The sequence below is a fragment of the Lonchura striata genome, chromosome 21 (genome assembly GCF_050655825.1).
Source record: "Lonchura striata isolate lonStrDom1 chromosome 21, ASM5065582v1, whole genome shotgun sequence".
Taxonomy (NCBI): domain Eukaryota; kingdom Metazoa; phylum Chordata; class Aves; order Passeriformes; family Estrildidae; genus Lonchura; species Lonchura striata.
Genome location: NC_140723.1, coordinates 3,046,180 through 3,061,422, shown reverse-complemented (window position 1 = coordinate 3,061,422; position 15,243 = coordinate 3,046,180). Strand labels below are relative to the sequence as shown.

Sequence of the window (15,243 nt, the reverse complement as noted above, 5' to 3'; positions counted from 1 at the left end):
AGAGTTCTCTGTGGGAACAGAAGCCAGTCCTGAATAGCAAGTTTTACACGGTTATTTCTTTATATATTGCCTTCCAGCCAAACCATTTTTATACAATTTTCTGTGTAGATGTCATGTAACTGAAAGACCCTGAGTAGAGCACGATAGGCAGGATTAGGGCTAGGGTTGGGGTTAAGGGCAGGGGCAGGGTTAGGGGCAGGGTTAGGGCTGGGCTCTTCATCTGACACACCAAAGGAAGCAGTGGCTCCTCAATTAAGAACTATTAGAGGATCATTAGGGGTCACCTCAAACAGTTTTTTCACACCTTGGCCAAGAACCTCCAGGGAAGAAGTTGTGAGAACATGAGGGTGATGAAGGGATGTGCTAACACTGCAGGGATTTGTGGTGCTGGAATCTGTGAACTTTAACCATAAGATCAGGTCCACCCAGCAATGACAGACAGACTCGGTAGTTTACCAGGGTTCATCATTTTGAATAGCATTCAAAGATAACATTTCCCACCCAGGTGTGTCTGCCTGGAACACTGGCAGTGTTATTGCTGCCACCACATTCCCGATTAAACTGAGATCTGCCTTGACCCTGACTCCCTCCATCTCCCTGGCTAAAAAAGCTTTCCCAGCACTGCTCCCAACAGACAGGGAGAAGAGGCCCTCTCGGCACCCCAGCACTGCTGCTCCTCCACTCTGCTCCCTGAGGTGCTCCAGGTGATGCCAGAAAAGCACACAGGCCACGGGAGCCCAATTCCTGCCTCTTGTCACTGGCACAGGGCAGCTCCCACTTCCAAGAGGGCTCTGTGGAAGAGCTCAGCACCACTCTCCCATTTCCCACAAGAGCAAACTGAGGCACAGTAGAACAAACCAGAGCCCCAGGATAGCCTAAGCTGCAGCTCAGCTCAGCATTCCTGCAGCCACCCCTGCACGAACCCGTGTCCCTGCCCTTGTCACCCCTTTCTCCCTGTGCACCGGATCCTGGAGAAGCCCCTGGATAGTGAAACGTGCCCATTTCGGCTTTCCTGGGTGAAAAAGCCACAGAGTTCATGGTGCCCCAACAGAAGCACAGCTCCACAAAGGGGTTATTAGCGCCAGGCTGTGTGGGTTTGGATTTCTCTGCCTTTCCCATACTCTTCCCCCATTGATAACATTTCTTGCTGGGACAATAGAAGTGTGCCTTGCAACTACTCCCGACATTAGTGACGGTGCTTGAGCCTGAATGATTTAAAGGGAAAGAATCCAACTCCCAAAAGACCATCTGGCTATCAGTTCTAATACAGCAATAAAGGTCAGGGCTTCTCAGGAGTTGGGAAAAAGATGTTTTTTGACACTGTAGAGTCTTCAACCAGCTTGGTCCATGCCTACCTGTCTGCCAGCATGGCTCCCCTGCTAGGAAAGGGATAGCCCAGGATACCAGCTCCTGGAGAAAGGCCAGCCAGAGAACACAGGAAAACAGGCAACACCTCATTAAAGCTGGCAGAAGCTGAGGCTTGGTCTCTGAGCTGTGTCTTATTTTGTATCATAATCCTTTGCCTGCTTCAAAGCGTTCATGAGATGTCTTGTCTCCTGGCTTTCCCACAAGGCAGGGAATAAAGGGCTCCAAGGACAACATCTGCCCTTCACAAAGAGCTGGGTCCATTCAGGCTGCTACAAAGAGTCCCACAGCAGCGACACCTCCCTCCTTCCTGTCAACTGCCCATTACCCCCGGGCTTCATTGCAGCATTTCCAAGCAAGAAATTCTTTGGCTTTCTTACCTCACTGCACACTTCCCTCCTCCCTTGCCATGCCCACATGCTCGGAGGAGGAGCACACCTCTGCCTGGGGCACCCCGGGCTGGACCCACACATGGCAGGATGCAGCACAGCTTTCCCCAGGCAGCTTCTGGGTTATTTGTGGTGCTGCCTCAAGGGCTGTACCCAAGCATATATTTTACTCACAATACAAAACTAGAACTGACCTCCAGTGCCCTCACAGCTTCGTTCTTTTTCTGGCCTTTATCACAAAATAAATAAATATCACAAAATAAATGGTTGCTTAATTCATTCTGGCGTTTCCATGCAGATACAAGCAAGAAGCATATTTTCCAGATAAAAAACAGAGTGGGGATGACATGCTGAAGGTTGCACAGTGAGTCAGGTACATGGTGTCTGAGATCTGACATTCAGAACACTCGCCAGGGCCAGGCTGCAGCAAGGCCAGGTCAGAACCAAGCACGCCTGAAACCTCAGCAAGCAGCAGAACTGACCTGACTGGGGGCCAAAATGGGCCTCAGCTGCAAAATCCCATTCCTGGCCCACCTCTGGTTTCCCAGGACTTCCCAGGATTCTGGGTTGAGCCTCATGCTATCCTTTAGCCCCTCTTAAATATCATTCCTGAAAATGTCTGTATGGAATAGATGAGAAAAAGGAACAGCAAGAGCTACAGGGGTGACTCTGCATGGCCCAGCTCTGCTGGGAAGTGTGGGCTGTCCTTAGTGGGGACAATGGGAACTGTGGTGCAACGGGCTCACAGACCCTGGTGTGTTATGGGGAAGAGAGAAAATGGGGTTACAATCCTCTAGTTACTCTCACTGTTGATCCACCAAGCATTTATAAATGCCCTACAAAGAAACCTGTGGTCACACTTGGGGTCACCCATTAAAGTGCAATGACAGGATGGACCCACACGCACACACACACACACACACACACACACACACACACAGAGTTCCTCCAGGCTCTGGGATGGGCAGAGATGTCCCTGGGGCTGTTGATTTGAACTCTAGCAGGGCTTCCCTCCCTTTCCCACCTTCTCCCAGAAGCGTGCCTCCTCCACGCCACCACAGTGCCTGGCACATGCGAGGCTCAGGAATGCCATTGAGCCCAGCCCAGCCAGCTGGAGGGTCGGTGCTTTCCCAGCTCCCCACGCCGCACACTCCACCAGCAGCGTGGGCAGAAGGTTATTCTCCCCGGGGCATTGGCAATCAATGTACCATGCACTAATGGATGCTTCCTCTATTGTCCCGCTGCGGGCCTGGATTGGCTGCGGGGCTGTGGGAAACACCGGCGATCCCGACACTCACGTATCTGCCCCGGCTCCCCGGGTATAAATAGAGGCACTTGGGAGCTGCCAGAGCATCTCCTCACAGCAGCTGCCTGGGGTCTGTGCCCAGGGCTGAGCGCTTGGAATGGCTCCCAGCAATGCTCTCATGATCCACATGGAGGAGAAGCTGCTGCCAAAGGAAAAGAATAAAGTAAGTAGAGCCCTGGAGGGGATTGGAAAGATTGGCCTGCCCCTAGTAAATAAATATAACATGGGAGAAGAGGGGGAAGTGGTCTGGGAGAGAGCAAATATATTAAAGAGAGATAAGGGGGATTATATAGATTTTTAAAAATTAAAATGAGTGGGGACTGGGTAGGCACCATAACACAGCTCTACTGCCAAAAAAAAGCGTCTTTGAAGATGGGTGTATCAGGGCATCAGAGGGGAAATTGGGTCAGGTCTCACCAAATCCCTGACGATCTGCTCCCTCTCTCACAGCTGAGGAAGCCGGTGGTGGAGAAAATGCGCCGGGACCGGATTAACAGCAGCATCGAGCAGCTGAAACTGCTCCTGGAGAAGGAGTTCCAGAGGCACCAGCCCAACTCCAAGCTGGAGAAAGCTGACATCCTGGAAGTGGCTGTCAGCTACCTGAAGCAGCAGAGCCAGCTACAGGACCAAAAAAGTGAGTGCAGAGCAGGTATTGCACACCTGGACCTGCTCCCTGGGCTGTGCCCTCCCAGACACCCCAAGGCGAGCAAGGGCTGGAGCACCCCGGCCCCAGGCACATGAGAGTCACTGCACAAATCACCACTGCCCCATGTTTTGATCACGATTTTAACCCACTGCATTTGCTTTTCTTTCTCTTTCAGCATTCATCCACAAAAACCCAGAGCAGGACTTTAACAGCGGGTACCTGCGGTGCCTCAAGGAAGCGATGCACTTTCTGTCCTACCACGAGCCCAAGAAGGAGACCCAGGTCCAGCTGATCAAGCACTTCTGCAAGGCTCAGCTGGGTGCAGATGCCTCGTACCCTCCAGCTCTGCGTGGCTCCCCCCTGTCTCCCTGCGTGTTTCCCAGAAAACAGCCTGCCCAGAAGAGCGTGGCTGCTGCTTCGACCATCTGGAGACCCTGGTAGACCTGCTGAACTTGATTCCCACGTTTTGCTACAAAAACTAGAGGGACCTGTGGTTTTTTAGTTCCTCTTTGAAGTAGGAAACATTGTTTTCCAAAGGTGGGAGGAGGGGGCCGTTATTGTTTTTCTGTCACCAGAAATGAGGGTCACTGGGTGGTTTCCCTTCATAGTGAAGGACTCTGGGTATATCTTGCAGCAAATTTGTTGCTTTTATTGGTGGCTCCTGGCCAAAGACAGGACCAAGTTCTGTGGTGATTTAGAGAGCAAATGACCTTTGGTTTCCATCACAGGCTCCTGAGCCTGTGGCTGTCAGTTGAAATCTTTCTGCTGACTGCCTGGGTCACAGGTTCAAGTGCTCCATTGTCTCTAGATAATGTACTGACCTTCCTCAAGAAGGAGCCCTTTGGAGAATGTATTTTGTATCATAAAGAGAGCATTGAGCCTTTCCCTTTTGAGTGAAAGATGTTATTAAGAAATGCTGATTCTTCTGAAGCTCCTCTGCTATTTTTAGCATCCTTCTTACTGAAAGTTGTGATGATCACAGAGAGCTCTAGGGACAATTCTCTTCATGTCACTTTGTGCTGCTCTCATTTGAGGGATAATTGGTGCCTTTTGTAAAGGAAATACCTCTGCTATACCTTAAGGAAAAGGGGGAGGAAGGGAGGCAATAACTACTTTATAATCATCCACTGAGCATGCTAAGGAGCTTAAAAAGCTTTTATAAAGTTGTGATGTATTCATCCTGTGTGATGTTCAACTTGCATGTCTTCACTGTACAGTACAATAAAAATGGTTTTAGTCATTAATGCTTTGCTTTGGAATGATTAAAAGAGCTGGCACTGCTGGACTGGGTGCCTGCAGACTCTCCTGTGGTGGGGAAGCCATCAGGAGGTGTCAGTTCTGAGCCCTTCACTCCAACACATGAATTATATCTGTCAAATCCCTTTGGCAGAGCTGGATTTCAGACCCCGTAAGGAAGCAACCTCTGGAAAAATTATCAACAATCAAAATGGAAGTGCAAATTGAAGTGAGGTGCTGAGAGGTGTCAACCTTTCAGATTTAACAGTGACCTGTTCAGCCTCCAACAAATCACTCATTCCACAGCCACTTCATTTCCCCCACTAATTTTTCCACCAAGCTGAGATCAGCCTTGTGCTTCCTGCCTGTTTGGAAGAGAGTATAGTGCAAATTTCCCAATAACTTCCAAAGACTTTGGCACCTGCCTCAGCTTGGGGATCTTTGAAGCTATCTGCAGTGGGGCGAATTAATATTTGGTGTCTTAATTTTATGATACAAATTCTGTTAGGCTCCCTTTACTGAAGTGAAATTAGCCCACATTTAGCTAAAAGTATAGCTAGGAGAGACTGAGAAAGCATTTCCTCTCCTAAATAATTTCCTTTTATTTCACCTTCTCTTCAAAATAAATCTGCACAAATAATTATTTCCCAAAACTATTCTCTAACCACAGTAATTAACTTTGGTTTGGGCTTATGACAGGGGACACTCTCCTTCTTCCAGAGATACAGGAGGAGCATGAAACTTTTTTCTTCAACAATCCAACTTTCCTCAGACTCCCTGGGAGAGGTGCCCTTGAAAATCTGCATTTCAAGCACACAGGGTTTGCTCCCAAACAAAAGAAAACACTGAATACCTGATCTTGTCAAAAGCACGGAGCAACCTGAGATCTGCTCAGCTGACAGATCAAACTGCTCCCAACACTGAACCTGCCCAGACCTCGCTGGGTTTGTGGTGAAATCCTCTATTAACCACACAGAAAGGCCCCAAAAGCCAAACAGGGATCTGCTGCTCTGCCTTATTTTGGGCTGTGGATCATTTTTGTTTTATTTGTGCACAGGCTGGTTGAGTGCTCCTCTCTGCCAGTGCAGTGCAAAGAGGGGTTTGGTACAGGTGTCTACCAGGGCTCCAGATTTATTCTTCCTAATGAACTACTAAATAATTCACAAGAGATATTTTTGGGTTTTATGGTTGCTTAGTGAGCTTGAAGAAGTCACTTCAACCTCGCTGTGCTCAACTTGTCCTTGCCAATTAGCACAGGCTTCTGAATCCCAGCACAACTCCAGCTGTTGTCCATGCCTGGGGGATTTTAAATCAAGCCTAATTAGGGCAGTTTGGGGGAGCTGAGGCTCAGCTGGAGTGCCATGTGCCCCAAAGCCCAGCCCAGCCTGATGTGCACTGCTGGGAACACGGCCACACGTGGCACCAACAGGCTGCTGCTCTTCTGGGGGTGGGATTCCACCCAAGGAAAGCACGTTCGAGGCTCACAGCTGGCAGCACCTCTGCAGGTTGTGTCAAAAAAAGAGTGTAAGGGAGAGAAACAGTGAATGCCTCCTCCCTGGGCAGTGGGAAGGCACCAAACCCCACGGGAAAAGCTGCTTTTTGTGCTCCAAGGAGTCAGACCCACCATGGTGCAAGTGCTCCCCTTCTGCTTTCCATCAAGCTCCGACTTGCCCCTCTGGGCTTTAATTTACCAATTACCCCAGAGCTAAAAGCCAGACCTCCGGCCTGCCCGGCCCCCGCGCAGCAAAGGTTATGTTTACAATTTATTAATTATTATCACTTCTCATAATTGAACACAAAGCTTCTTAGGGCTCCTCCGGCCCCTGGGGTGACTCTCCCCTGCTCCCAACACATTCCCACCCTTAGGGAAGATGTTGTTTATTATGCTGATCCCACAGCTCAGGAATACTCTGCTGACAAAGCCCCTATTAACCTCAGAGTGTGGGCCTGAGTTTCTCGGAGTTTCCCACACTTTCTTCCCTATTTAGGGCATTCAGAGGCCCACAAAGGAAGCGTGCCTCACAACAGCCCACATTAGTGACGCTTTTTGGCTCCGCATTGTGAGGACCAGCAATTCCTGTCCCGATGGACCATCTGGAGAGCTATTTTCCCAAGGAGCGCATTGATCGATCAGTATTATGCGAAGGCCCTTTTAAAACTTGGGAACGTTATGCTCTTTGACACTAAATAGGTGTCTCAAGAGGGCTTGTCAGAAAGATTTTAAACCATTTCAGGAAGGCACAGGGAAGAAGAAAAAAAAACATTAAAAATCGTAATTATTTCTTTAAAAACGCCGTCAATGGCATCTGGGAGACAGGCTGGCATGAACGTAGGAAATGGCCTAAAATAAAAATGCTCTAAAATTGGTGCGAGCCATGGAGATGTGTGCTGGAAGCACAGCCACAGAGGTACAGGGCGCTGCTTTTTAAATCTGCATGACACAGAAATTCTGTGTTTCCACACTCTTTGCTGGTAGTCCACCCTCCTCCAGACCTGTTGCTCCGTTGCAGCACACTGGGTTTTCCTCCGTGGAAAATCATGGATCAGGTGGCTTAGGAGGCTGACTATTGGTATCACAAGCAGTAGCAGCTTCTGTGCAAACTGTGTGTGGAGTAAATTACACGTGGGCTGAAACCATCACCCGTAAACCAGGAGCAGAAAGGCCCAGCAGCAATTCCCCAGGGTGGAGGTGCTCCAGCTGCTCTGATTTATGGATTGTCATGGATGCCAACCTAGAATGACAATCTTGGGGTGGCTGGATCCTTTCCTGGATCCCCTGGGGGTGTTCCTCAGCTCACAGCAATCCCACGGGTTCCCAGCACAGCTCAGGGTCAGAGGGGAGCAGCTCCAGTTGGAGATGAAGAACATGGGAAAAGCCAGGGCTCCTGCCTGGCATTGCTGGGCTGGGACAGCCCCTGGCAGGTTGTGATTTTGGAAACAGCATCTTCATGATGCAACTCAGGGTTTGGTGGGATTTACAGAGGAGCAGCCTCTGTCCACAGCATCTCCAGATCTCACACCCCACTCCGAAAAAGGGAATTATTGTGTCCTGGTGTTCAGTCAACTCCATGTTTGGCAGTTTTGGGGATTTGTCTCTTTTAATCCTTCATTCCCAAACCAGGGGAAATCATGTCTCTGAGCCTCAGACAGCCCAACTTTCTGGCTCTGCAGCAACAGTCCAAGGCACAAACTCCTCCCAAGGACATGGAGCACAGGGATGAGGATTTGGATCACAAACACATGTCAGGGGGACAGACTGCTGCACCAACAGTGGGATTTTTAAAAAATACCAAAGTGAGCAAAATAATTACAGACTTTTAGCAAAGACTAAATGGACTTCTTACAGCAGAGGATGATTTTTCTGTACTGAAATCCTTGCAGGAAGTGCACTCTGCACTCCATAAGCAATACACTGTAGGGACAGCCCAAGTCTAGACAATTTATTATTCACAACCACCACTTGGGAAATGCTGTTGCCATTAAGTTTTCAGGTCTTAATAACCAAACCAACCAGGGAGAATATTTGTTTCTCTCACCCCGCAGCAGCACACAGAGGCAGGGGGAGTGGAAGATTTGTGATCGCTGTGCGAGGGGATGGGGAGGTTTGGTGTGAGAACCCCGGGCTTGGTCTGGGGTCTTGTGTGGTGGAAAAGTCTCTCCTCCAACCCTCCTTCCAAAGAAAGGTTCAGCAGTCTCTGTTGTTCAGTCTCAAGGCAGTTTATTGTGAGTTATCTAAAAGATTTTCTTCTCGGGCTGCTGTGGATTGCTCAGCAGCTCAGGCAGAGGCACACACACACCCTGACATCCTCTCTGACTGTGTCTTCTTCTTCTCTCCCCCCTCCCAGGGCTGCTGCTCTCTTTTATATGGTACATTACATGTTACATGTTTACAGTTTTTCCTCAATACCTATTACCTATATTAAATGGTGCTTTTCTATCTTTTATATGGTACATTACGTGTTACATGGTTACAGTTTTTCCCCAATGCCTATTACCTATATTAAATGGTGCTTTTCTATCTTTTATATGGTACATTACGTATTACATGTTTACAGTTTTCCCCCAATACCTACTACCTGTATTACAAAGTGCTTTTCTACTCTAAACCAATCTGTGAGTGCCAACATCACCAAGAACATGGAGGCAAGGAAGAAGAAGGAGGAAGAACAGGATCAGTCCACTTTCCTCCATCTTAGAACTTCTGACCCCCATGTACAAAGTGAAAACTCCCCTGTACAGGTGCTAAAACCCCCCTGTACAATACTAAAAAAATTTCCCCTCTGTTTTGTAACTACTTTTGCTATCCCATCTAACCCTTTGCGACTGCTTGTTCCACCTCCAAAGTTGGTAAGTCATTCCATGGCTCAAACTCAAAATCACAGCTGTTTGCAGCTGCCTGCTGGGGTCTAAAATGCTCCTGACCAAGGCCTGGAACCCCTACAAATATCTGAGGGACATTTTGAGTTCCAGCAGTCTGGGAGCAGAGCGCGGCGGCGTGCGCTGGGCTGGGTGCCTGGTTCACCATTCCCATGGGATGCAGCGAGCCCGCAGCTCCCGGGATTTCCCATTGCCACAGACACGAAGCGTGCCCGGGAGGCTCCCGGGGAGAGCCCACGCCATCTGCACATCCTTCAGGGAAGGGATCAGCCTTTAATCGCTGCGAGCTGCTTTGGCCCCTCGGAGGCCGGGCCTTTGTGCTGCGGACGGCGTGGCATTATTTCACACCGCTCATTTCATATTTCCAGGGCTGAAAATTGGGTCAGAGCTTCCCTCCGCTCTCCCCGCCGCCAGCATCCTCCTTCCTTCCCCCGCGGTGCGCGGCAGGACCTGCTGTCCCTTCCTCCCACGCCATCCCGGGAGGGATGCACAAAATCCCATGCTTCGCTTCCCTCTGCAGTGACAGCACAAGCACACGCATGATGGATTGATCTTTTTTTTTTTTTTTTTTTTTTTTTTTACTTAGAGGTGGGGTAACTGAGAGGTGTTTGAAAAATTTTTTATTCTATTTTTAGTCTTGTGAGAAGGGTGAGATACTACAGATGTTGTAATTTATGTTATTATAATATAATTTATAAAATAATAATAATAATTTATGTAGTTCTAATTATAAGTTAATTATTTTTTATTAGTTCTAATTAGAAGTTAACTATTTTTTATTTTTAATTACAATACACTATAAGCATTTCTTAGCCTATCAGTGTTAACCACACCATACTATAAATACCTTAAAACTAATAATCTAAAATTACCCCTCATAAGTCCTACTACAATGCATCATTCATAATTCTATTTCTCTAAAATATCTAATCTTATTTACAAAACCATCCTTTAAAACTTATTTATAATTCAATTTCTCTCTCAACAATGTCTATCCTATTCTATAATATTTCTAAGTCAATATTTCCTATCTCAAAATTCACATGCAAATACACACTATATAAACCTTCTATCAAATTTTAAGAATTCTCTACAAATCCATTTCCCACATATGCAGCCAGGGATAGCCCCAGCTCCAAGGAATACTGCAGATTACAAACTGACAAAATAATTCAGTGAGCTGATTTTGAATGGTGTTCAGTTACAGTTTTTGACATCCATCAAGACTTAAAATTGTTGTACCCTAAGTAATCCACCTAAACATAAAGTGTCTTTGGGATGGGAAGGGAATACACCTGGCTTATGGAAATCCACGAGGATCCAGGCAGTGAAAAAGGCTTTAAAATCTTCAGGTTAATAACAGGATCATCTTCTGCAGAATGACATCCTTTTATTCACCAGCCCCCTGTGTGACAGGACACTTTTTATATCCACGGACAAGGTTTGGCCAGGGGAGGGATGCTGAGGGCAGGTGGAACGGGCTGACTGCCAGGTGTGAGTTTGTGAGCCCCAAGGTGGGCACCTCCCTGGGGGCTGCCCTGGCAGGGGAGACCCTCCTGGGGCAGAACCAGAGACCCTCCTGGGGCAGTTCTGTGTCAGAACCAGAGACCCTCCTGGGGCAGCTCTGTGCCAGGACAAGCAGACACAAATTGGACCTTTTGGGTCTTCAGCTTCTGTTTATTGTTAATTTATCAAAACTTCAGCATGCTGTCTGTACCAGACTCTGTGTGCAGGAAAAACAGCACAAAAATGGCAACAACCTCATGTTACAAGGCCTTTTAAGCCTAATCAAAACTAAGCTACCCAATTAAGAAATGACACCTAAATTATTTCCCTTTCTAACCCAATAACTGACCCCTGAAAACCCACAATGCGGATTTTTCTGCCCAATTACAAGACACCACCCAAACCCAAGAAGAAAGAGGAAGAAAAAGAAAGAAGAAAGGAACTCAAGACAACACCCTGTATCCTCCATCTTGTATCCATCTATAACACCCTAAAAATCCTAAAAGCTAAATTTCTCACCCATGTGACATACTCCACTACTCTCTACAATCTCTCCAATCTATTTCACACTTTTGTGGTTTCTGGTTTACCTTGAGGCTTTGGAAGTTTTCTCCATGAATGAGGGTCAAAATCAGTGCTCTCCTGGGGGTCAGGGCACCCCAGAGCAGAGAAATATTCCTGGTGCCCTGGGTTTCCACAGCCAGGGAAATCAGAGGTTTCCTGTCTGATTTTGAAAAGCAGACACAAGAAATAAGCAGGATTTTCATCGGTGTTGTAGTTGCAAGGAACAGGTGTTCAAAAAGTGCATGAGGCCTCCCATGCCTGACTGACAGATCCTGAACAGGACTGGGTTTGTACTGGGTTGTGCTGGAAGGGGGCAGCAGACCTGAGCTGGCAGCTTAAAACAGCCTGGAAAAAAAAAAAAAAATTGCTACAAGGCAGTTCCAATCCAGGATCCTGCCTGGTCCTTTCTCCTTCATTACAGAGGTGAGAAATCCCAAGACTGAGCAGAGTCACAGGAGGGCCTCACACCTGTGGTACATCCTGAAAATGGATAATATAGCAAAATAATAGTCAAGAATTGACTTTTCATTCCCTCTCAGTTGTCTGTAAACAGGAAATATATTTAAGTGGAGACTCAGGATCAGCGAGGCATTTACAAAGTGGCATGAAATTAAACAGGACATGTTTGGGAAAGACATCACAATCATGACATGTCATGAGCTGCTGTAGGAAAACCCAGATTACCCAAACAAAAGCAAGGAAGAGCTCTGGGTATAATTTACAGGGGGACTTTAAACAATACAGAGGAAAATATTTCAAGCTAACTGTTTGAAGGGCTCTTCCCTCGATTTTAGTCCCTCGTTGCTTGAAAATTATCTGGTACTGTATTCATCTAAGCACGGTTTAATGTCAATGAAAGGGTTTAGTCCCTCTAATTCTGCATCTTTCCTTTTTCAACCTCTCTTTGGGGCATTATCTCTTCCTGGGATCAGTCTTCTGTGCTTAATTCCAACCCAGCCTGGGAAAAGGCAGCACATGGAGATGCTGACGTCCCCAGCATCAGGCAGAAGCTGGATGATAATGCCGGCCAACGCTTTCCCACGTTCCCTGCCCAGCGCCGCGATGCCAAACCCATTGTGTGCCCCGCTCCCCAGCCCACCTGCTCCTTTGGGAGCGGGGTATTATCCCCAGGCAATTCACAGGCAATTTGCCATGCTGTAATGGATGCTTTCCCATTGTCCCGGGCACGCATGGATTGGCTGGCGACTGTGGGAAACTCCGAGTCGCTCCGGACCCAGACTTTTGTAATGCGGCCGCTGTGTATAAATAGGGCAGATCCCGGCTGCCTCGCCCACTCGGAGCTGAGCAGCCCTTGGGATAACGCTGCTCGCTCCCGGGACAGGCACGGCCCGGAGGGAGCGCAGGGTGAGTACCCGAGAGCCGGGAAGGGCCGCGCCCCCGGGGCGGTGGGAGCTGGGGAGGACGGGAAGCCTCGCTGCTCGCCTTTCCTCACCTCCCCTTCTGTGTTCCAGCTCGGATGGGATTTACAGCAGCTGGAACTGTCTGCAGAAGGGATTTCAGAGGCACCAGCCCAACTCCGAGCTGGCGAAAGGCGAAATCCTGGGGGGATGGCTGTGAGCGACCCGGGGTACGGGCGAGGTGAGCGCTGCCCATCACATCCCCCGTCCCTCTCCCTGCCTTTTCCTTTGGGAAAAGGAAACTGCAGCCGGCGCTTCCCCGTGTAACACTTCTCTCCTGTGCTGCCCTTTCAGCCCTCGCAGCCCCTGGCAGGATGATCCCGGCTGGCACTGGCAGTGCCCCGCAGCGGCTCCGCAATTCCCGTCCCTCCGTTCCGCGGGGAGCTGAGCTGCCGCTCCCGGCGGTCACGGGCGGCACCCGGGGACTCGGCTCCTTCAGCCTCAGCCTCCCTGCAAAGCAGCAGCGACGCCAAAGCCTCGGCAGGCACCGGCACTCGACGATCCCGTGATTTCTGGGCGTTTCCCGTATTCTAGAGGAGACCATGACTTGCTGTACAAGTCGCCTCCGCTCCTCTCATGAGTAGGGAAGAATGTTTCCCCTTTGCAGGTCACTGCTCTGCTGGATGGGAGCTCCCCTTCTCGCAGGACTGTTCTCAACCTCTGCGAGGTTGTCCCTGTAGCTCTGCAGGGAAAGCTGTAACCCCTGGGACGCTCAGAATTCCCAAAAACCTTGTCCTCTGGGGCTCCTCGGGGTCCCAGCGCACCCGCACCTGGAATGTGTCTCCCTGGACACATTTGGGAATCCGGCCTTCCCACGGTTGCCACGAGGGGTTCTATAATATTTCTAGTCTGTGCTGAGCACGCTCTGAGAATGGTTAAACCCTATCCCAAACAATGTAGAGGAAATTCCTCGGGATGTCTTGCTCACGAGCCAGGGCTGTTTGTGAGGTTCAGGATGCGTGTGTGCCTTTTGTAAAGGCAGGAGCTCGTTTTTGTGTCCTTATAGGACTGAAAGTTACAGCTGTGCTGTCCATTATAAAAGAGATGTTTAGCAAAGTCTTTCATGAAAGGCAGATGTATAGATTATATTTATTTTTGGTACCCTTTTGCCAGGGGAAAATGGGAATTTGTTACTGTCCTTGGAGGATGTTATGATGTGTTCTGTGCAAGCTGCACCAATGTATGACAGTTATCTTGAATATCAGAAGATGCAGAAACTTCTAAAGGTCAAAAATAAATAAAAATCTGTTTAATCAATCCAAATTGATTCTTTTCTTAAGTAGTTTTTACAGCTGGTTTCCTTGTGGTCAACTGACACGAGATAGATTCCAGTGAAAGCAGAGCTATTCAGATTTGACACCGAATTCCCCCAGTTCTGTGTCCATCGGGACCTCTGCAATGCTGTTTTCCATAGCTCAGGAATATCAAACTCCAGCTCTCTCAATGTGAGGCAGAAATAACAGCACGCCCGAGTCGCCAATTCTCTGGGAATTCAGAGCCAAGGAAGGTCACTGCAAGGCTGAAAAAAAATCATGGAATGGTTTGGTTGGGAGGGACCTTGAATATCACCTTAATTCCAGCCCTTTGTGACAGGCAGGGACACCAAACACAGAAAGTACTTTTGATTAAGAGATAAAGTTTTCCAAGGCACCTCACGGCACAATTCACATTCCTAGCGATGTGTCCGGGTCACAAAACACTTGGAAACACGCGGGGGGGTTTAAATTCAGGGGTTTGGCTACAGGGGACACATGTGGGGCTCCTCCGTGGCTGTGTGAGTGTATCAGGGTCCAGGACACCCGTGAGCTACCGGGGATCCCCCCCGCTCCCCCCGGGGGTCTCTCTGCCTTCCCCGGGGGTCTTTTTGCCCGTTCTCCCCAATTCTTCCCAGGGGTCTCTCTTCCCGTTCTCTCCAATTCTTCCCGAGGGTCTCTGCCCTTCCCGGGGGTCATTCTGCCTGTTCTTCCCAATTCTTCCCGGGGGTTTTCTGCCCTCCCCGGGGGTCTCTCTCTCCATCCCCCCGAAGTTCCTCTCGCAGGGTCTCATCGACCCCACCAGGGGTCTGTCCTTGTCCCCTCCCTCGCTCCTCCCGAGGTTTCTGCCCCGGGGGTCTCTCCCTGTCCCCCCACGCTGCTCCCGAGGGTCTCTCTGCCCGTTCCCCCTCAGTTTTCCCCGGGGATCTCTCTGCCCTCCCCGGGGGTTTCTCTGCGATCCTCTTCTCTGGGGTCTCACCGACCCCTCCCCGGGATGTCCCCTCGTTCTCTCCGGGGTCTCACCGACCCCTCCCCGGGATGTCCCCCCGTTCTCTCCGGGGTCTCACCGACCCCTCCCCGGGATGTCCCCCCGTTCCTCCCCCGTTCCTCCCCCGTTCCTCCCCGTTCCTCCCCCGTTCCTCCCCCGTTCTCCCCCGTTCTCCCCGGGTCTCTCCGCCCCCCC

General features: G+C 49.4%; 1 protein-coding gene across 1 annotated transcript; it reads left to right on the top strand.

Moving 5' to 3' along the window:
- The first annotated feature begins 3,104 nt into the window (after window positions 1–3,104).
- On the top strand, window positions 3,105–14,070 carry HES5 (hes family bHLH transcription factor 5). Its single transcript, XM_085558803.1, has 5 exons — window positions 3,105–3,223; window positions 3,511–3,694; window positions 3,882–12,754; window positions 12,862–12,988; window positions 13,102–14,070. The coding sequence occupies exons 1-3, from the start codon at window positions 3,158–3,160 to the stop codon at window positions 4,145–4,147; spliced, it is 516 nt and encodes a 171-aa protein (XP_085414929.1). The 5' UTR covers window positions 3,105–3,157; the 3' UTR covers window positions 4,148–12,754; window positions 12,862–12,988; window positions 13,102–14,070.
- Window positions 14,071–15,243: the final 1,173 nt, after the last annotated feature.

Bases quoted from the DNA above. Each gene is read 5' to 3' on its own strand.
- HES5 (XM_085558803.1), top strand. From the start codon at position 3,158: ATGGCTCCCAGCAATGCTCTCATGATCCACATGGAGGAGAAGCTGCTG. The intron at 3,224-3,510 runs GTAAGTAGAGCC...CCTCTCTCACAG, and splicing joins TGCCAAAGGAAAAGAATAAA to CTGAGGAAGCCGGTGGTGGA. The intron at 3,695-3,881 runs GTGAGTGCAGAG...TTTCTCTTTCAG, and splicing joins CCAGCTACAGGACCAAAAAA to CATTCATCCACAAAAACCCA.